Source organism: Phalaenopsis equestris, unplaced genomic scaffold (genome assembly GCF_001263595.1).
Source record: "Phalaenopsis equestris unplaced genomic scaffold, ASM126359v1 Scaffold000123, whole genome shotgun sequence".
In the NCBI taxonomy this organism is placed as follows: domain Eukaryota; kingdom Viridiplantae; phylum Streptophyta; class Magnoliopsida; order Asparagales; family Orchidaceae; genus Phalaenopsis; species Phalaenopsis equestris.
Genome location: NW_018164565.1, coordinates 1,620,643 through 1,643,866, shown reverse-complemented (window position 1 = coordinate 1,643,866; position 23,224 = coordinate 1,620,643). Strand labels below are relative to the sequence as shown.

Genomic DNA, 23,224 nt, shown 5'->3' with positions numbered 1-23,224 from the left:
TACTCTTATTGCTCTTCCGTTAAGACTATTTGGTTATGCTACTTATTATGCACCATTTGTATTTGTGCTATCAATGCCTATGCAACTCATGCTACTGCCAAAATGAATTTATTGAGCTCAAGGATGGCAAGAAATTAACTTGATTTATCTTGCATATATGGATGCACATGTATGTATGTGATGGTATGCATATATAAATATACACAGATACCCCTGCTGACATGTAACATAGACATGCTTAAACATAACTGTGGGCTTATATTCGTGTTTCTTATTTATAAATGATAATCCTTATATCCATCTATTTGGGATTTATGCTGGGTAGGTCTACATTGAAGCCGTTCATTTATTGAGAGGGTTGATGGAGAAGTTCAGAGATAATAAGGAGGATCTACATATGATTTTTATTGATTTTGAAAAAACTTACAATAAGGTTCCAAGAGATTTACTTTTGAGAGTTCTTGAGAAGAAAGTTGTGGATATGCCTTAGATCAATGGATGATTTTATTGGTCACTTACAGGAGTATGTACCTTGGTGTATGCTTTCGGCTGATGATATCCTTTTCGTGGATAAGACGAGAGAAAAAGCTCAGGAAAAATTTGGATTATGGAGGTCTACCTTGTAGTCTAAAGTCCTTTGTTTGAGTAGAACTAAAACTGAATAGATGGAATGTAATTTTAGTAGTAGTAGCTCTAGTGACATAAATGTAACTATGGGTGATCAAATTATTAAAAGGTGTGAACGCTTTAAATATCTTTGGTCTATTGTTCAAAGTGACGGTGATATTGATGGGGATGTTATTAGTAGAATTCAAGTTGGTTGGTTGAAGTGGAGGAATGCTTCGAGCTTATTGTGTGATAGACAAGTTTATCGCTTAGATTGAAAGGAAAATTTATAAGATGGTGGTGAGATTTGCAATGCTTTATGACGCGGAATGTTGGTCTTTAAAAGAGAAGCAAAAAACTAAGTTAAGTGTTACCGAGATGTGAATGATTAGATGGATGAGTGGCTTTACACTTAGAGACAAAATGCGGAATGATGCGACAAAATGCGGAATGAATATATCCGTGATAGGGTTGGTGTAGCTCTAGTGACAGACAAAATTAGAGAGAGTCGTCTTAGATGGTTTGGTCACATTAAACATCGACCGGTGATAATTAGAAGTGTAGATGTTTTAGATTCAATTTATTTTAAGAAAGGCAGAGGTAGACCTAGGAAGACTTGGGCATATTGTATAAAAATGATTTTAATTTATCAGAATTAAATGAAAATATGACAGTAAATAGGACTCAATGAAGTAAAAGGATTCATCTAGTCAACCCCACTTAGTGGGATAAAGGTTTTGTTGTTGTTGGTTGCCATGTTGCATTTGTTGTTCTATGGTCTGTTGGTCTTTGGTCTTTGTGGGTTGCCCTCTGAAAGGTTGGTCTTGGTGGGTTGCCCACTTTCTCGGATGTGATGGTGGTCTGTTGGTGGTATTGAATTTGCTTTTTTTCGTGATTTTTGGTGGTATGTGTGGTGTTGGTGTGTGTAGATGAGAGTGGTGATGGTAGCTTGTTGGTGTGGTCGTTGTGGTGAGTTGGGTTGGTTGTGGTTATTATGGTAGTATTACTGTTATAGTGTTGGTGTGTGTATATAGGAGTGGTGGCGGTGGTGCTGGTTGGTGTGGTGGTTGTGAGGAGTTGGGTTGGTTGTGGTAGTATTACTGTTGTGGTGTTGGCGTGCATATATAGGAGTGGTGGCGGTGGTGCCGGTGCGTTGATGGCGTGGTGGTGGTGTGTTGATGGCAGCTTGTTGGTGTGGTGGTGGCGGTGAGTTGGGTTGTTTGTGGTGGTTGTGATAGTGTTGTTGTGGTTGTGGTTGTGGTGTGTGTATATGGGAGTGGTGGCGGTGTTGTGTTGATTGTGTGTTCGTGGTAGCTTCTTGGTGTGGTGGTTGTGGTAGTGTTTTTGTGGTGTTGTTGGTGTGTGTATATGGGAGTGGTGGTGTTTTGTTGTTGGTGTGGTTATGATGGGGCAGCTTATTTGTTGCGGCGCAGGTGGTGGTGGTGCTGGTTGGTGTGGTTATGCAAGTTGGTAGTGTTGTTGTGGTGGTGTTGGTGTGTGTAGGTGGTGGTATGTTGGTGTGGTAATGGTGGCTTGTTAGTGTGGTGATGGTGTTGTTGGTGGATGAAGTAGTGGTGGTGTGTTTGCTTTGTTGTGTTACTTTTACAGATGTGGGTTTTTAAGTTGTTCATTTTTTGGATTTCATGAAAAAAAAAACATTTATTGTATACCACAAATTTATTTTGCTTATTTGACGTGATGATTAAAATAAAAGAAATTGGTTCTACCATGTGGGTTAAAGAAGTTAAGCTAATATTTTTAATCTCTGCCTTAAAGAGGTGGACTTGGGAAATAGGCTAACCATCTATTTTAACAAGGAGGGTTGACAAAATATAATAAAAAAATTCAACAAAAGCACATGAAGGGAATATGATAAAATGCAATCGAAAAATAAGTGAGATAGTTTAAAAAAGAACCGAAAAATATGGAAAGAGTTGAAGCTAGGATCCACGAGCTTTGGTTGAAATCCGATAAAGTGAACTATCATTACTTTAGAGGAATGGTGGGCTTCGAGATTGGAGGTGAGAATTTATGAAACGTCTTGTTCTTCACCATAGTTACATCAATATATTAATCATCTATTAATTTGTAGGTCATGTAAATGCTAAAAAAACATTTAAATTGTTCATTTTTTGGTTTTCATGAAAAAAAAACATTTATTGTATACCACAAATTTATTTTGCTTGTTTGACGTGATGGGTAAAATAAAAGAAATTGGTTCTACCATGTGGGATAAAAAAGTTAAGCTAATATTTTTAATCTCTGCCTTAAAGAGGTGGACTTGGGAAATAGGCCAACCATTTATTTTAACAAGGAGGGTTGACAAATATAATAAAAAAATTCAACAAAAGCACTTGAAGGGAATATGATAAAATGCAATTGAAAAATAAGTGAGATCGTTTAAAAAAGAATCAGAAAATATGGAAAGAGTTGAAGCTAGGATCCACGGGCTTTGGTTGAAATCCAATAAAGTGAACTATCAATACTTCAGAGGAATGGTGGGCTCCGAGATTGGAGGTGAGAATTTATGAAACGTCTTTTTCTTCACCATAGTTACATCAATATATTAATCGTCTATTAATTTGTAGGTCATGTAAATGTTAAAAAAATTTAAACTCACTGATATTGATCCTGAGTTTAAAGAAAAGTTGGATCGTATGTTTAGTTGAGTCGTGGTCACAGGTGATCATGCATGGGCTTCAAGTGAGAGAGGGTTCAGTTGATAGAGCTGGGCATGTAGATGCCGAGCAAACTATCGATTCCAATGAAGGCCCTGACTCTAACCTCAATGAAGTTCAATCTAGTCGATCCAAATGTCTTAGGGAAAAATTGTGCAGTTTTTATTAGAAGTCAATTTCACAGTTAGCTGCTTCATGCAAAAATGACCTTAGTACACACAATCAACTTATATTCAACAAATCATGCGAATTTTGAAAGAAACTCCAGAAATTTACTAGGACATGTCATTCTACTTGTTCTCTATGAAGTTGCTTGAAGACCCTACTAGGACATGTCATTTTACTTGTTTTTTATGTCGATGGCCCGTGAACGTAGAGTCAATTACTTGCGTTATTTTCATGACAATTGGAATGCATGAATTTTATTCTATTTGTCAGACACTTAATTTTTCTTTTTTCTGGGGACATTATATATGTTAGTTTCGTTATTCTTGATTTTTATTTGTTAGATACATTATTGTTTCATCATGCTCTTGCTAATTTGGTGTTATTTATACTGATCATGCAACGATATACATTTTGGCTTGTTGGAGTGGTGGTGACTTATTTTTCAGTTTTTTTGCATGTATTTTTCCCACATGGATGGCCAGCAAGGTAATCGTGGGTATAATATCTAATTTAAGTTTTTATTGCATGTTTTATTTTTTTGGTTTGAAGGTTTATGATGAGATACTCGACTTTAAGAGTTCTTTTGGATGACCTATATTTTTCTTTTGACCAGACACTTTATTTTAAATCTAATATATTATTCTATTTGTCGGACACTTTATTTTTCTTTTTTTTGGACATTATATCTCACTTTTATTTTGTTTGAATTTTATTTGCTAGATACATTTTTTGTTTCATTATGTTCTTTGCTAATTTTCTGTTATTTATATGGTTTATGCAATGATGTACATTTTGGCTTGTTGGAGCGGTGATGACTTCTATTTCCAATTTTTTTGCATGTATTTTTTCCCACATGAATGACCAACGAGACAACCGTGGGTATAATATCTAATATAAGTTTCTAGTGCATGTTTTATTTTTATGGGATGAAGGTCTTTGATAAGATACTCGACTTTATGGGTTCTTCTGGATGATCTATATGTTGCTATTGGTTCCTGACACATGAAATTCCAATGAAGATAACCAAGTACCTCTCATTTTTCAGTCAAATGACTTTTGAGGTTCTTCTGAATGATTTTTTTGATATATTATGTGACACATATGAGCTCAGTATTAAATGATTTAAAGACAACCAATTACCATTTTTTTTAAGGTTTACTGTCTTCTTAAAGTGACAAGTTCGTTGGTTTATACCTTGTTCTTCGAAACCTCACAGTTTTATAAAACTTTAATTGAGTATTTTTGTTATTCGTCATTACTAATGTTACATCTAAGGTCTGTGCTTTGTGGTCTTTAGCTTTTTGACAAAGACGAGCTCAAGGACTTCGGGTGCTTCCAAAGCATTGTACTGTTACTGTGGTCTGCAATGTGCTTACTTCGCTACAGACTCATAACATGAGAACCTTTTATAGGTATTTGAGGAATAGAACAGAAAACTGCGACTTTTTTAGGTGGCCAGATTGATTCGAGGATTCCACCTTCAATAGTGAACATGTGTGAAGTTTTTCGTTTGATGAGGGATTATCTCGTGACATTAATCAGCTGCACTTTAAAAATAATGTTATGGTAATATTAATTGTTATTTATTTATTTTTTAATCTTGGTTGTTGTGTTACTATTTTGGGTCCTAATTTTTATTTTGTGACATTCAAACTGAATATTTGTTTTCAAGTACGAAATGCACAAGCAAAACTTATTATGTTGTAAACAACACTATACTGCAGGGGAAACGTCATTTGTTCTTAAACAACTGCACACAACTACGCAAAACAAACAAACACACAGCTTCCCCGCAACAAGAGCCTCAAATAGACCCTAAGCAAGTGAATGGCCTAATATCTGTGCAAATAAATTTTTTAAAATAATTTGCAATGAACATGTTGAAGACCTTAAATTTAAATTTGTTAAAATTTATAGTAATTTTGAAAGACAAGCTAGTTTCGATTTTTTTTATAATCAAGATTAGAATGCAATCTGATATATTAATTAAATTATATACTAAATTGATTATATGAATGAGCTTTACTCTTTTTTTGACATTTTTTTTTGAACTTTTGGAAGGAAAGATCTCTTTAATTGTAGCTTAGCAATATGTTTATTGAATCATTTATATATATCATTTTTTTAATTGGTGCTAGACTTTCATATATGTTCATAAAGTGGTTTCTCTTGCATTGCTTATTAACATCCTTGCAACACTTCCCCTCATTGCCGTTGTGTGATAATTATTTTTTGCCATTCTTTGAAAATAATTTTTTTCCTTAAATAATTGTTTGTATCTCCTCATTCCTTCACCAATTCTCTTTACATGATTTATATTTTGTAATCTCTCTTATCATTTCGTTCTTCTTATAACATCCAACCGTCCAAACGCACGTTAACTTTGGAATAACTATAGAAATCCAATTAACATCTTCTAACAGTATATCCTAAAATATTGAAAACATCTTGCCTTTCAAGTTCAATTATCTGACTTATGCTAATTATTTATGATTCTAGGATATGAATACACAAGAATTGCTCTGTTATGTGACCAAATTTTCTCTGGCAATTACATGATTCCTTTGCAAGTATTTTTTTTTCTTTTAAAGTAAAAAAAAAAATGTGATTTACTTTCTCTACTTTTAAGGTGCTGAAATGCTCTCCAATTACCTTGAAGTATATGCTTATTTATGTAAGATTATATTAAAGGACTTCTCATGCATAGGTGAAGCTTCTACCAATGCACAGTTTGGAAAGGAGATGATGTCTATAACATTAGGCCTACGTTGCAGGGAAGCTTTTGATGTTATTTGAACTCGTGACCCTCAAGTCATATTGGGTCAACTTACTACTATTGGCTTTCTCTATATTGCAAGCTCATATGCTACTGGAAATTAATTTTAGTTTCTTTCACCTCATTTCTTTCCTCTATTTCATACCATCATGAGGCCTATCCTGCTAAAGCCTAGATATCCATTTATGTAACAGCCACTAATTATCTTCTTTTCCTCGTGATTACATTGCAATAGTCACCCTTACCCCTTATATGCTGAAAGCTTGTTTTTGTGATTCGAATTGACCTCTAGCTCACATAGGAGACAATTGATCACTTATTCTATCCTTCCCTCTATTGCTAATCACATGCCAATGCAAAATCAAGTTTAGCTAATTCCATCATATTTTATCCTTAATTCCATACAATCACATAATTCAGCTTGTTGGAACCATTTTATCTTTTTACATCTCCACCTTTAATCATCTGCTTCTCCTTCTGCACACATTGCATTAATTCATTTATATCTTTCAAAAATGATTTTTCGAACCTATTTCTATTGCAAGTGAGGAGTCCAAGTGCTAACCATATTTATAACATCTATAATGGTTGGTATTATCATTAAAGAAATTCAAATGGACATGAATAAATGAACTTCAAATTGGTCTAATGAGTGGATCAAATTTTAGACTATATGAAATTTCTAATTAGACTTGGAATGCTTTTTAGTACTCCCATTTAACTATATTCTTTAGTTAAACATTTATTGAAGCACGATTGCCAAGGACATGTTTGTTTGTGTTATGTTTTTATTTGTTTTTTCCTTAAAATAGATTCATATTTGGAATTGTAATTGTTTTTTATTTTGATAATTTATGTTTTGGAATAAACCTACAAAGACTTGGGGGGAATGTTGTATAAATATGATCTTAATTTGTTATAATTAAATGAAAATAAAATATGACACTCAATTATGATACAATGGAGAAAAATGATTCATGTAGCCGATCACACTTAGTGTGACAAAGAGTAGTTGTTGTTTGTTTGTTTTGGAAACAAGTGAAAACATTATATGGTGATTCAAAATTTTTAGAAATACAATAATTTTTTTCCAAAGACAAAAATTAAAAACAGCTAACCAAAAAATATTTCTTAACCTAATTAGTTTTTATTTAAATGCAAAAAAAATAAAAAAATAAAAACCCCTAAGTGCTTCTATTCAGCCTAGGCAGTTTCGTCAACTCTTGTGGCCATTGATAAAGATAAATAATATCTTTTCGTAAGATTCTGGTAGTAATTTGAAGAGTGAATTATTGGCAAATGCTTGCTTAATATCTCTTACGTTGATGTCACATAGAATAACACCTTAGGAACTGTTGAATTTATTTTCTTCAATATTGGTGATAAAGGACAACATGACGAGTTCAATTTATCAGATCCGAGCAACATCACTCCTAGGTCATGTATGGCATACGAACTATGTTTTATGATAATATGATTATGTCAACATTGTTGAGACAATGATCAAATAATCTGATTGCTCAGTCGGATACAACAGACCAAAATACATCATCATCAGCGTTAGTGTTTGGAAGACATAGCGATGGTTCGTAATCTTAGACAGGTACAACAAATAAAAATACGTCATCATCGGCTTTAGTGGCTGGAAGATAAAGTGACAGTGATGAGAACATTAAAATTTGTTGCAATGTATATATAGTAGGAATTGTGATTAGGTGGCTCAGGTGGACATGAGATGTGGATCAAGATGGCATTGGAGACTATGATGGTTTGATTCTATCTAGTAAGTGAGCATTTGCCACGACTGTTCAGTCTGCTACAATAATTATTCTTAGAAAGGGAAGAAAAAAGAATGTATGTAGCAGCGAATTTTCCTTTGATATCATAAAAATGAGCTAATTATATATATATTATATATGTAGGTGAACGGAAAACTAAAACAATATCCTTGACACCATTGTTTGCTGTTAATCATTGATATGCTGCAAAATGATGAACATGGCGCTTTTCATAGTGATTATAGAATTTTCGGTTGGACAGGAGCTGCAAAATAATAATTTAAAAAAAACATTAGTGCTAAAGGTTTTTGGAAGTTTTCATGTGAGTTGCTTATACAACTTTGTGGACTTGGACAACATTTGTTAAATTTTTAAATGTTTCAATACTCTGTGATGTGCTTTGTTGTGTGCATTGGTTTCTTTTTTCATGATAAGCATGCTAGTTACCACTTTATATGCATTTTTAATGAAGGGTTATCAATGCATCAAAATTCATTCTTTTTACCTTTTTTTTTTGTGATTCTGGCTTCGTCATAGTGTTGTAGTGATGAAAATCAAAGAATCATTGTTTGTATTTTTTTTTTAAGGAAGGCTCTTGAAATCGTTAAAATCATTTGTTTTTTCATTTTGTTTGTGATTATAGTTTTGCTATATGGTTGCTCCTATGAAAAGAGTAGAAATTCTAAAATTTAAGTTCTTTTCTTCTTGAGTGTAGGACCTCCCAATTTTGTTTGAGTATTGTTATAGTTTTTATGTTGTATGCCACTCTAGAATGGAAATTGGGATGTTGAACACGAATCATATAATCTTATTTGTGATCTACAATTGAGGTCTGAAGGATCTCGGAATTGTTAGAAAATTTCAAGGATAATAATATTTGTTTTTTCCTTGTTTTTTTGGATTTAAACATTGATTACTTTCATTGTTAACACCAAAATATAAGAGAGGAAGTCTAACTAGCTTATATCAACATCTCCTAGGATCATGTAGTTGGCGCTGATAAGAATCTAACCATTTGAATGGGATAAGGGTGGCTATCGTTGCTATTGGTAGTGAGAGAAAGGAGTCTGTAAGTCTCCTGGTGTGCTAAAATTAAAATAGGGAGCATTTGTAGAGGAGGGGAGAAAGGTAGTAAGGAACTACTAATTTCTTTTGATTGAAGTTTGAATTTTCCATCGTTAAGTTTATCCATGCCTATCCAAATTCAATTTAATTGAGCTAATTGAGAAAGTCATGATCAGAATATTTGACTAAAATTTTTGTCAGGATCGTTGTTTTGAAGTCTTTATATTTGCTTTGAGATAAGTGCAATACATCAATAATTAATCAACTCTTGTGGTACACTAGTCACAAAGCATTTAAGGTTTTAAAACCCATTATGATATCACCGGTTTTTTTTGCAACATTTTAGAAACCTCATCTTAAATATACTAACAATCCGTTAATTTATGGATTATTATAGATTAAATCAAGCTAATATTCCCTTGGATTTCCTAAGAGGGTGGTCAGCTATGCAGCATTGAATAAGAGAGAGAACGTTGGGTAATTTCCTTGATTTGTTTCACTTGGATTTACCTCTCTCCTTAGGTGTGCTCCGTAAAAAAAATTGAATTGCAATTCTTTCGATTAAGTCCTCATTTTTGCAAATCAATCCTTCCACATATTTTTTAGGGATTGATTATTTTTGGCATTTCTTTCTTGACTATCAAATGTGGTTGCACTTGGGAACTGCTTACGCTGGTGCAGTTGATTGGATTAACTCTGATTAGTTCCTTGCTTTGGCTGGGGAGGCATTGTATGTTGGCCTGTGGATTGGAGTAAATGTGAAGTGATTTCTACGATTTTGTGTTGTGCTTTGGGAATTCTTTTCACTGTTTTTCTTTGCATTTTTATGTGATAACTATAAATGACAGTGAAGATTTCTCTTTTAAGGCTCCTATACTGATTTAAAGAAGATTTGTTTTCTTTCGTCAGGCTTCAGTTAGAGAGCTTTATGATGAGGTTTGCAGGCTTCTCAAGCTCGATCAGGCACAGGCAAGTCTCATCTTATGATCAAGCTCCAAGATCCTCTATATACAATAAAATTGCTATCCCTGGACTTAAACGTTTTTTCATGAATTGCAGGTTTCCATATGGGATTATTTCAATGGGGAAAAGCATGATCTACTGGAAAACTATGACCAAACCTTGGAGGAAGCAAAAATACAAATGAATCAACAGGTAAATTATAGCCCAACTCCACCATCTCCACCCCCACCAACCTCCACTCCATTAATATACATAGCCTGAAGACAACTTGGCAATTTATTTGTCTGCTTTAGCTTGAATTTATGTTATGGTATAATGAAATTGTTTTTTTAAGATGCTATTTTCTACTTAGTTGCATTATTAATATATACGTTTTTTAAGCTAGAACAACCCTTTGCTTTAAAAATATTCATTTCTTATGCTTACTAAATTAATAATCCTTGGAGTGTCTGTTAGGACAGTTTGGTTAATTGGACTCTCTCCAGTCAATTTTAGTTTTGATTGTATGGTGACCTGCTGACCGAAGTCTAATAATGGACATTTTGGTGTTTAAAAAACTTTTTGAATTTGGACTGCAGACGAGAATCCTGTTCAAAAACTAAGAAAGAATACATTCTTATGCTTGGAAGTCTCTGATATGAAGTTTGACTCGTTTCATGGCACATGATATCCATATATTGTGATCTCGTAAAATCCTGTATGTAGGATGATATCTCTAATTCTCATGAACAAAAGCAAATAGCAAAAGCAAAACACATCAGTAGCTACTTTATTTAATAGTCAGTTTTTCATTAATCAATTTGATTAATATATAAGTTTAGTTTACAGTTTATCTTGTGCTGCAATAGTATATTTCGATCGTGAATTATAACCCTTATAAGTAAGTTAGGTTATAATTTATCATAACTTTAGAAATCTAATCATTAATTATCGACTTTGAATTTTGAAGTTTATTTCAGATTTTATATTTGATATTTTAATCATATTTTTTCTTATAAATATTAAAAATATTAACTTCACAGGGCATACACTTTGTTCCTTATGGTTTATGCTCCGCTCGTGTCTGGTGAAATTCTCGCCTTATTCCTTTGCCTTGGTCTGTAATAAGCCTTAAGAACTATTGTGATGTGGACCAGTAGGTTCATCTTTTGAATCCAAGTGCCATATTTGGTTTTCAATTTTTTGTCTAGCCCCATATCATACACACCTGACTATGTAGAAGATAGGTCAATTTCATTAAAAGTTTCACATAAGAATCATAATATTTTTGCTACCACTGTGATACATGTTAATATGTTCATTTTGGGAATTCTTCGAAGTGTCTTAATTGGGCTCTATTTTTGGATATTTGTTTGACACCATATCATTATACACACCTAGCTTTGTAGAAGACAATCAACCACACTATTTCATTTAAAAAATTGTAGGTTTTATACAATAAACATGAGATTTTCAAGGTAATAACATGAAAAGTTTCCATGGAAACCAAACGTCACCTTCTTCCAATCACTATTATATGCACCTAGAAGCACATTTCTCTAGTTAAGATTTAAAATAATTCTCCATCAATTTAAACTCTTATCGAGTCTTTCTTTTTTTCAGCTGCATTGAACATTATGATGTGGAATTTCTTCTAACGAACACATCTAAGCACAAAAAACTCCTCCTTTGGATTTCCATTTCCAAACGTTCTTTGAATTCTTGCAGCATTGTTGTTGATATTCTTGAGAAAAGCTGTTACTTGGTTACATTTCACTGAGTGCCTTTTTTTGGTTACAGTGCAATATGTGCTAATGCATCTGATGTGCGAAGCTTTTCCTTGCAAAATGCTACCATTGTAATTACAAGCCTATTTTACATGTGATGTCATAACATTGTTGAAGCTACATTATCCTTGTAGCTATAATTGAGACAGACCTTTTATAGATTTCAATTCAACAATCATTTATCTTCGTGTTTGCCAGTTGTTGCAATCCAAGATTATTTCTTACCGTTTTTGATCCTTGTCTCTAATGTGCATAATGGAACTCATCTAATTGAATCTTGAAAGTGGTCCTTTTATTTGTTTTGTGGCTCTTAGGCGAATCTTTGGCATATAGTTTCCAAATAAAAAAAGCTTCAAGTTAAACAGCTAAAAGTGAAAACTGTCATTTTAGTGGCACATCTATGGAATTTGAAACAATAGACAAGCTTTGGCTTGAAGTATACATGTTCAACCTATGCTCAACTAATTAGCAAGTACTACAATCACATGAAGACAAGCCTTGGCTTGAAGCATACATCTTCAAACTATGCTCAAGATGTAACTAAATAACAATTAATACAATCACATGGTAATTTTTTGATGTTTTATTGGATGAACCTGAATGCTCCTACCACCTCACTTTTAATGTGCTTTAAAGATAAATTTGCTTGCTTAATCTTCACGTTATGATGAATTTTTTGATAAACACTTATGTGACTATATAAACTACTAATCCATTAAAATTTCTATCACTATGGAAACTCTTCTAATAAAAGCTTAATTTGTTGAGTTTCTCTGCCTTGCCCATTTAGAAATATTTTGAAATTCTTGATCTTGGGCTCAACATTATTATTATTATTATTATTTGTAAATTCATTGTTTGATTGTGTAAGGGTGGTTTCCTTCTTTTCCAGCCTGTAACTTAGATTGTGTTGTTTGGTTTGAATCTTGGGAAGAAATTGGTGGCTACATTTCCTCTTTATGAATCATGTAATAATTGATAATTGTCACCTAATAGAAAGCTATGCATTGACTGTTGGGGAGGAGGTTTATTGAGGTGGAGTAATGGATTTTTGATATCGTGAAAGGTCCAAAATTCGAAAAGTTTTAAGTTATTATTCATAAGGTTATCAAGAAGCATATCTTTTTATGGTTGTGTGCATGCGTCTACATGTTTAAATGGCTATTGATCAGCTTTCTGTACTGCCTGTTTTGATATGGATTATCAGGATGATGGTATCTTTGCATGTTCTACCATCCACTTATGTTCCAAATGTCTGCATAGTTAACATATATGAAGAATGTAATTGTATTTCATCTCACATAGATCATCAGGACTTTGTCGAGCTGTTTTGCTCGGTCTCCTTAGTGAGTGCAACATAATATTTGGGACTGAGCTAAGGATAATAAGATCGGGGGAGTTCTCAGGACTGGTTAAGATTCCATTGCATTTGTGATATAAGTTTAATTGTTATTCTCATGCGAGGAAAATGATTGTTTTTCATGTCTTATTTTTTGTATATGGTTTTTACACTCAGGATCACTCCATTGATTATGATTTACAGAGTTTCATTTAAGCAATCTAGTAATATCTATATTTCACCACTCAAAACTATCAGATGCACTTTAATTAAAATCAACTTGCTTATTTAAGATTTGGAAATTTGAATGACTTCACACATCAAAAATCAAAATAATTTCTTATGCATATGAAAAATTCATTTAGAAATAAGATTAAGTCATCACAATAAACCCAACTTATGCTTTAGGTTTTAGCATTAATATTGTGTGGTATGGTACCTCGGCATAGGTTTTAGTGATAAATATTTTAGTAAATAAATTACTGTAAAAGTTGAAAAACTGAGCTGATAATATATACAATATTTTATAGGAAAATGTAGTTAATGTTATTAAATTTGAATTCTGTTTAAAATTGATGAGATCATGATATGGCATGCATTATGTAATGGTTAGCTTTTAAATACATTTTAATTCAAATTCAGAACAACTTTCATGTGACGCCTGTATATAATCTGCGTAGCATCACTTGCATGTATAAGTTTCATCACTTGTGTGTGTGTGTGTGTGTGTGTGTGTGTGGTGTTTTTATTCTATTTGGGATTAGGTTTCAGTTTCTGTTTGCTAAAGCTCAATGTTTTTGGTTTTGCAGATTCTCTTAGAGAGAAAGGCCAATGGTGCGTTGAATAGCATCGGATTGGATCTAACAGAAAATGTGATGGCATTGGTTCCTTTTGAACCTTCAAGATTGTCTACTACAACAATTGCTGGAGGTCCTGCCCTCTCAAATGGGATTTCAGTTGGATTTGGTTCTAGTTTTCTTAGGGATATGGAAGATGGTGATGATATTATAAGCAACGGGACAAAAATAGATGATCGAGGACTCACAGGATTGCAAAATTTGGGAAACACTTGTTTTATGAATAGTGCGATTCAGTGTTTAGTGCACACACCTCCTTTAGTCGAGTACTTTTTGCAAGATTATACCAGAGAGATCAACACAAAGAACCCTTTAGGGATGCAAGTATGAAACATTGTAGTTGCGACTCCTTTTATTCTGTTTCATAATCTTCTTATTTAAAAATACATGCTTACATCATTTCTTCAGAAGTGAATCAACTGTAAAACATTTAAAATGTTTTTACATTTTTTGAAGGGGGAGCTTGCACTTTCATTTGGAGACTTGCTAAGGAAACTTTGGTCATCTGGAAGAACATCAGTTGCTCCTCGTGCATTCAAGACGAAACTAGCTCGGTTTGCTCCACAATTTAGTGGTTATAACCAACATGATTCCCAGGTAAGTATTTCAAGAATTCTTGTTTTCATCGTACTCTTTTTGTTTTATGAAATTTGTTAACGAGGCTTGTAGTTTATAAGAACACTGCCGAATATTTATGGTGTGGACCGCGTGGTTAGTGGCCATGTCAAAATGGTATCTTGTAATATGCTTATTGTAGACTGCTGTACTTTTTATGGCAGCTTATTGCTGACTTTCTTGGAATGAACTATTTTTTGATAAAAAAATATTTCAAATTCATCTACTAAGGATTCATTTTTCGTTGCCTTTTGTTTAAAATTTTTAAAGACATCAAACTTTTTGAAACTTCGAGTACTCTTGGATTTGTCAAATTCATTTATTCATTTTCTTTTGGTAATTTGTGATGCCTTTTTTCTTTGTATTCTTGTTTTCTTAGTGGTAAAGGCTCATGCAAGCGGTTACATCGTGCATGCTAGAGTTATGAAAGGTGTCCGACTCAGAGGTTGGGGTGCATGACCTAACCTCCAGAGCTGCATTTTTCTGTGTTTGTTCTTAAAATATTTAGTTAATTTTTATGGGCTCGGGTTTATTTACAAACACTAGAAATTCTTTTAAATTGTTCTTTTAATCAACAGTATTTGATTGATTGTGGCATTCTTGTCAAAGTTTCCTCTTTCCTGACTTGGTATATCTGTTGACTTTACCTAAACTTGTTCTTTTGGAATAATAGCATTTTCAACCATATGCTTTGTGTATATATCTACTAAAACTATTTCTAATGGGCTTACTGGTATTGAAAATTCAGATTAGTCTCAAGTCCATTAATTTTTCATGGAGAATTATGATCTTCAAAATTTATATGCACAAATATTTTTGGTATTTTAATCATGGATAGATTATTTAATACTTAAGTGCATGCCATGTTAGTTAATGAAGGCCTGAAATGATTTTGATTTGTAGCCCACCTTCGAAACATATGTCCAATGGCAGTTTTTGGATGTCATACAGTGAAATAATTTTTTACATATATGGTTTGTCTTTATTTATCAACATCTAGATGTAATTAGCTTTATATTTTTTTTTCGGTGGTGAATAGAAACTTATCAGAAGCTTATTTTTAGGAGCTTCTGGCTTTTTTGTTGGATGGGTTGCATGAAGATTTAAATAGAGTGAAAAACAAACCGTATATAGAAGTGAAAGATTCAGATGGCCGTTCTGATGAGGAGGTTGCTTATGAAAGTTGGAAAAACCACAAAGCTCGAAATGACTCTATTATTGTTGATGTTTGCCAAGTAAGTTACAACTCTTAAAACTCTTTTCCCAGCCTGAATGTTCTCTTCAATTATTTTTTTTTTATCTGTGATGATGATTTTCTTTGATGGTGATATTTATTTCAATTTTCTTTAGTATATTGTTTTTCCCAATGTATATCATTTCTTCTTTCAAATAATTGGGTGCAAAAAATTTTTAAAGTATATTGTCTTCCTCATTTTGATTTTTTTGGGGGGAAAAAGCATGCATATGTACCTTCCTGAAAATTGAGCTTTTTTTGGGCTTAATTACTGAAATGAACATGGCACCACTTTGTTCAGTTGATAAGTAATCTTGAACTTATAGGGTGTTTGATCAGTCGTTTCGCAATAAAAATTTTAGGCACATGCCCAAACAGCTCCAGTCCAAAGGTTAAAATGTGGTGCAAAAGCTATCTTGGCTCAAGCTAATTGGCGGTGCTATGAATTTTTTATTATTGCTTTTATAGAGAACAATTTATTACATTATTGGGAAACTTAATATATTCTGAATTTGAATTCTAAAATATTGTAATTTTGGCGGTCCTATACGTATTACTCTATATATTCAGTGAACTATTTGATTGGATTGATTCAGGAAATAATGTCAGCAAAATACACCATACTTGAATCCAAAATCAAGGTTGGTATTTAAAAAAAAAAAAAATAAAGGTTGGCAAGTAGTTAGGATGATGCTAAGATCAATTTATGCCACTTTTGTAGTCAAGATTGTCACAACCTGCTTTCAGGGAAGACAATTATCTGATGTACTGTATTGTCATACTGTCTATGATGTCCGAACATGTTAAAAGAGGGAAACAAAACCAAATTTCTTGATATATCGGCTCTTCTTAAGCCAATATTAACTGATTGGTTCATCTTAATTAACTTAATGTTATGTTTTCACTAGTGCTATGCTAAGATAGTAGTAATGATGTTAACCGAACCAAACCGAACCAACCCATTTGTTCCAACAATTTTAGGTTTGAAGTCTGGTCCATTCAGAATCGATCTAATTGACAAATCTGTTGTTCTGCTATTCAGGTAAACTGAAATGGAAAGCCATTCATATTATCTGTAACCTTGATCCAATCCAATTTGATCTGATGTAATATTCTTCTTTGATAATTATCATATTTTTAAGCATGAACTCACTTTGAGAAGAATTTATCATCTTTTCGAAATTCAATTATTCCTGGAGAAATATGACCTTGATTGTGTTTTTTTTGGAGCCGAATTTGGGAGTTATATCAAAATTTTGTTTGTAAACTTTATGTGAAGGCCTTTCTGAAATCTTTAAGGTAATGAATCTATCAGTAGGGGTCCTTGTACAGGTTCCTTGTTCTCGATGTTATTTGTCTTAATCTCATAGGACTAACATCTATTGAATTATATAGTCTTCATATCTGATTGCAAGCCTTCCTGAGAAAGAGGTTCAATGACGCGATAAGAAAAACAGCACCTTTGAATTAGCTGGGACTAACCTGCAAGCTGTTTCTAGGGGTATTGTTTAAGTGTTTCTTCTAGATTCTACATTTGAAGGTTATTATATGCTGCTTTATTGGAGGAAAAAAATATCGTGGAAACTATTTTGTAACATATTTACTTTTGAGAGATGAGGTTCATCTTCCTGTCCATTATCCTTTTCTGTTTGCTTTTGTAATTATATTTTTATATTCATTCTCGTTGAGTGCTACATGAGACGTTAACTGTTTGGATGCTTGTCTTTTTCCACCTTTTAGCCATGCTGCCTTTTATTTATCCCTTTTCTTTCATATTAATATTTCTAGTAGTGAAAATTGTTAAAATAATCCCGACTCCTTATATGGGGTCATTTAGTCCCTTGTGTTTATGAAAGTGTCAATATGGTTTCTAGGCTCTTTTAATATGGGGATGAAATAGTCCTCAATAGTCCCCATTTAGGACTACTTCAGCCCCATATTAAAGAGGTTGAGAACTCATTTGACACTTCTATAGACTCTGGGACTAAAATATCCCCATGTAAATAGTCAGAGGTCTTTTTCACACTTTACTCATTTCTAGTGTAATTTTATCTATCCATTTTATTGTGTAGCATTTTCTGCCTAACATTATTCTTGTACAAACCCACTACTTCTGTTTTTCACGACTTTTTCTTTAATATATTTTATTTCCTGTCTCCCACATACAATTATCTCTCACTCTAATCTTCCAAAGTGTAGCACATATTCTCATTTTTTCTAGGGCTAAGCATTCATTCACATTCTTTTCACACTGAACTAGCTGTTAACTTGGTGACCAACGCCTATATCCATATAATCTAATTTCAATTTTATAAACTTATGTTTTTGTTATTTGTTTTTATTCCAGTTACTCTTTTGAGATATTTTCTTATTTAATTACTCTACCTAGTTTCTATAACTCATCTTGTCACAAGATTTTTGGGTTAGATATCTCCAGTGTACTTGAGCATTATCATAATTACGCATCATTTGATTTTCACCAGTAATAACTGATAAATTATTAATTTCAAATCTATGATAGATTTCATATTACAAACTTAGGTCTCTCATATCAGTAGTAAACAGCTTATTTCCCCATTTTGAATATTTTATTAAGCTTGAAAATCAATATAAAATAATATGAGCTTCATTTTTTATCATTGATGTAATTATAAAATAATTTGGCAACATGACGATTAATTAAATACTAATTTTTTATTTTATTATACATATTTAGCATTGAGATTTATGTGACACATTTTCTTCTTATTACCATCAAATGAATTTAATGCTTGGTTATTTTGCTTCTAATGGTCATTAAAATTTACATAAATAGTATTTCTTTGTACTATACTTTTAATTTACAAAAATTTGCTCTATAATATATTTTTATGGAATTTGGGCAAATTAATTGTCTAGTGCAACTGTAATTTTTTGAAGGAAAGAATGGCTCTATAATTGATTTTTATGAAATTAGGGCAAATTAATTATTTAGTACTAATGTAATTTTTTGAAGCATATGTTGCATTAATATGATTCATGTATTTGATTCCCTTATAGTTACCACAATTTTGAAAAATCTTTGTTCTTAACCAAAATGTTTATTTTCTAACTACTTGACTTCCAATTCATAAAGTCTTGTTACAAAGATTTGTTAATTAAGCTATCATTTTTCTAACCTCCAAATCTCGATATGTATATAATATTGCACTTAAACTCTTACTTCCAAGCATCTTTAATGCCAAATCTATAATAAACTTCTTGGTTCATTTTATTATAGATGTTTGGAAGTATTCCAATGTCCCTTATTCTACTGATATGGATAGTCCCCCCATTGTTCCTATCACTAAGGAGTCTCCTATCTCGTTGAGTGCACCATCTCCACCTCCCATTGTCCGTGTATGCACTCGATGCACTTGTCCCAATGCTCCAACTCATGAGCCTACTACTTCCTTACAGGACCTTAACTGTACTCCAGGTGAAATCCTCAACACATTTCCTCCTCTGAATGAGAAGGCGAGTTCTCCAAGGAAGGTACACAATCATACATAATCCCATTTATTCTATGACAAAATGTGTGTTTTTCCATAGTTTATCGCCGACCTACAGAGCATTTGCTACTGCCTTGATAGACCATTAGATCCCTGCTACTATTGATGTTGCTTTTGCCTATCCAGCCTGGAAAACGTTAGTAATATAGGAGATGAATGCCTTTCAGCGAAACCATACTCGTGATATCGTGGACCTTCCTCAAGGTAAGAAAACTGTAGAGTGCCGATGAATTTTTAACACTAAGTTCAACGCTGACAGGTCTTTTAAAAGCAACAAGGCAAAATTGATTGCGAGATGATACTCACAAATCTACAGAGTTGACTATGAGGAGAGTTTTACTCCAGTGGCTAAGTTAAACACTATTCGGGTCCGTTGTTAGTTGTTGTGAATATGTATTGACATCTATTTCAGCTATTTGTCAAGAATGCATTCTTGAATGGTGAGTTGACAGAAGACGTGCACATGTTTCTCTCTCCGAGTTTTTTATTTTACTACCTCTAGAGGACAAGTGTGTCGGCTACGAAAGTCTCTTTATGGGTAAAGTAGTCCCCAAGGGTCTGATTCGACAAGTTCACAAAGGTGGTTATGGGTCATGATTTTACTCAGGCTCAATTGAATCACACCCTCTTCTTCCGACACTCCTCCAATGGCCAAGTAGTACTTATTGTCTATGTTGACAATATCGTTCTTAGAAGTAACGATCTCCCAACACTGGAGTCCTTAAAAAACATTCTTGTTTTTTCCTTCGAGATGAAGGATTTGGGTTCTCTCTAGTACTTCTTGGGCATGGAAGTGGCTCGATCCTCTCGGAGAATTTGCCTGTCTTAGAGCAAATTTGTGATTGACCTCCTGACAGAGAACAACATTTTTTGTGCAAATATGTTGTTGTTCATATGAATCTTAATGAAAAAAAATATCTGACATTCTCAATGTTGTCCCGGTCAACAAAACATCTTTCTAGAGCCTTCTGGGAAAACTCATCTACCTGGCTCATACTCACCCTGACATATGCGACGCAGTTGAAATAGTGAGTCAATTGACGAATGATCCATACGAGCACCACCTCCAAACTGTCAATTGGATTCCCACTACTTAAAAGGCACATCGGGCTCATGTTTGTTCTTTTCTTGCTACACCTCTTTGTCTATTGTTGTTTATACAAATGCTGATTGGGTCAGATTTATTCATGATTGACGTTCCACCTCGGGGTATTGCTCATTCGTTTGAAGAAATCATGTCATGTGAAAAAGCAAAAAACATTATTCGGTTGCCCGAAGCAGTGCTAAAACTGAATTTCGATTCATGTCCTTAGGAATCTATGAGGCTCTCTGGCCACACATCATGCTCTGCGAACTCCGTATGCCAACCTCTGTCCCTCTATAGATATTCTGTGATAATAAGGCCAAAATCTACATTGCTCCCAACCAAATCCAACATGATCGTACCAAACATGTGGAGATAAACATACACATCATTAAGGAAAAGATTTGAGTCTGGGGAGATTTGCGTTTCATTTGAGTCATGAAGTGGTCAACTAGCCGGCATGCTCCCTAACAATCAGCCTCGCCCTTTGTTTGATGACTTCAACTCAAAGTTGAACTTGACTGACATCTATGTTTCATCTATTAGATCATAATGACTATCCCTACACCGTCATTACTTATTATTTTATTTTATTCGCTAATTTTGTATTTACTATTTTGCTTTATTATGTTTTAATTTCTTCCCTAGTTATTTTATTCTGTTTTTATTACGTTCTATTATTATGCTTATTGTAATTGGGTTTAAATACCCCTCCTAACGATGAAATTGAATTGGTTTATTCCAAATTTCAATAATATATATATATATATATATAAAGCCTAAGGGCAATTATATTAAAGGAAAAAGAATACAAATACATTGTATGAGCTGACCCAAATAGACACCCAACCCACACGGTACAACACAAAAAATAAAAACAAAAAAAGAGATGGTACATATAAGATCAATCGGGACGACCCAATTTAGTTCTGTCTTTGCCTCTGCCTCTAGTTCTTGGAAGGAAACCAACTAACAAATTGGTGAGGTGTGTACCATTACCCGACGTAACCAAAATATCATCCATTATATTTCTTAGCTCAAGTAGATCTTCATTTTTCTTCTTCCTCCTGGAAGTGTAAATCTGTCATTCATAATCCGAAGATTGTTGCTCATTCGGATGAGGTGGTAGAGTTGTAGTAGAAGGATTGTCAACAATTGTACCTACAATAGATTCTAGTGTATGTGAAGTATGAGTTGTCGCCTCTACACCTGATACTTCATGAATATGGGGAGCTGCAAGGTTCTCCTGATGATCAGTCCGAACATTATCCTTTGTAGATAAGGATCCTTCAGTATTGTTTTCAATAGGGTTTGAAAGTTTAAGTTGCCCAGTAGTGCCATCCAACATCACATCAATCATAGAAATAGTTTTGTAAGGGGGGTTCGCAGGGGTAATTAAATCAGACACCAAATCATGTCTTGTGGTAGTTTTCTCTTCAGGTGGAACAAATATGTCTAGAGCAGTAGGGTTAGACACATCCTTTTTCACTTGATATTTAACTTTCAAATTAGGATGAAACTTATGACATTTATCAATGATAAAACATCTTACAATGAGAACAATAAGAAGGTTTATTTTCCATGATGATTTGCTGCCAATATCCAGTATGAGTTGTGCCCAATCAGTCTTCAATAACATCAGGTAAAATAATATTTATTTTCACAAGTATTCTGGCCACACAAGTATTCTGGCCCACAAGTATTCTGGCCACAAAAGGTCTGGTTAGGTTGAAAGTGGGTAGATCAAGCTTTATAGGGTCCCCAAGTATGACCCCAATAGAGTAAAGGATCTGATGATGAAAAAAATGCAGCTTGAGACTAAGTAGATTGAACCATAACAGTACAGTAGGAGATTCATGATTAGGGTTGAAATCAAGAGACCACTTGAGTAACTTCATTGACTTGCCTGCAATGCTATGATATTTTTTGAAGAAAATATGAGTGTAGTCTTCAGCCGCTGTTAATTGAATCAACACATGTCTCCCATCCATAAATCTCACCTTCTACTTTCTTGCTAGTTTCAGATCATCAAAACTTTTTCTGATAACTTCCATAGTTGTGTTCCCCAACTGAAATTTTTCAATAAAAACAAACTTGAATTTCTCAGTCAGGGTTAAAATCTGTAATTTAGAGAAAAAAATGTATTGTTTTCCCACTTTTCCTACTTGCATTCTTAACAAAGGGACAATCATCTGTTTCATCACGACAATCCTTATAACTTGAGGGGAAGACAACCGCCGACTTCACCTGAGAATTACCCACCACGTGGGCAAATGAGACTTGGCCATGTGTAACCGAAGAAGAATAAAACGTCATCAGAGCAAGGAAATCCTCCTGCTAGAAGCTTTCGATATAAATGTTGTCTGCGTAGTGCCGAAAAATCAAAAGGCGAAGATGCGAACAATCGGGCAGAAAGCCGCAGACGTCGAACAAAAAACAGCAGATGTGAACTGTCGGTCAAGTCGGCGTCGAAACTAGGATGATGCAGACTCAAACAACTATGGATGTCGTCGTTGAAATCAAAGAGTGAACCATCGACGTCGAAGAAGTCGACGCGAGCGGACGAAGCTGAAGTGACGAGTAGAAGCAAAGTGTTCGACAGAGACGAGGTGCGAGCCCTCTCGTTCAAGCGACCATCATAGGCGACGGAAATCACCAGTAGAGCTCTTGACCGCCATTTTTGTTATATATATATATATTATTTGCAATTTATGTAATATAGTTTTGATGTTGGTCAATACCTAGTGTTTTCTGAAAAGCACAAT

At 33.7% G+C, this 23,224-nt stretch overlaps 1 protein-coding gene across 1 annotated transcript in view; it reads left to right on the top strand.

Annotated features, from left to right (window-relative positions):
- LOC110021132 (ubiquitin carboxyl-terminal hydrolase 9-like) overlaps nucleotides 1-23,224 on the top strand; it is a 41,143-nt gene that overhangs the window by 5,050 nt on the left and 12,869 nt on the right. Inside the window, exons 4-8 of the mRNA XM_020719487.1 lie at nucleotides 9,981-10,040; nucleotides 10,131-10,226; nucleotides 13,949-14,320; nucleotides 14,453-14,593; nucleotides 15,676-15,846. Coding sequence (XP_020575146.1) covers nucleotides 9,981-10,040; nucleotides 10,131-10,226; nucleotides 13,949-14,320; nucleotides 14,453-14,593; nucleotides 15,676-15,846 — 840 coding nt within the window. The remainder of the gene's footprint in view (nucleotides 1-9,980; nucleotides 10,041-10,130; nucleotides 10,227-13,948; nucleotides 14,321-14,452; nucleotides 14,594-15,675; nucleotides 15,847-23,224) is intronic.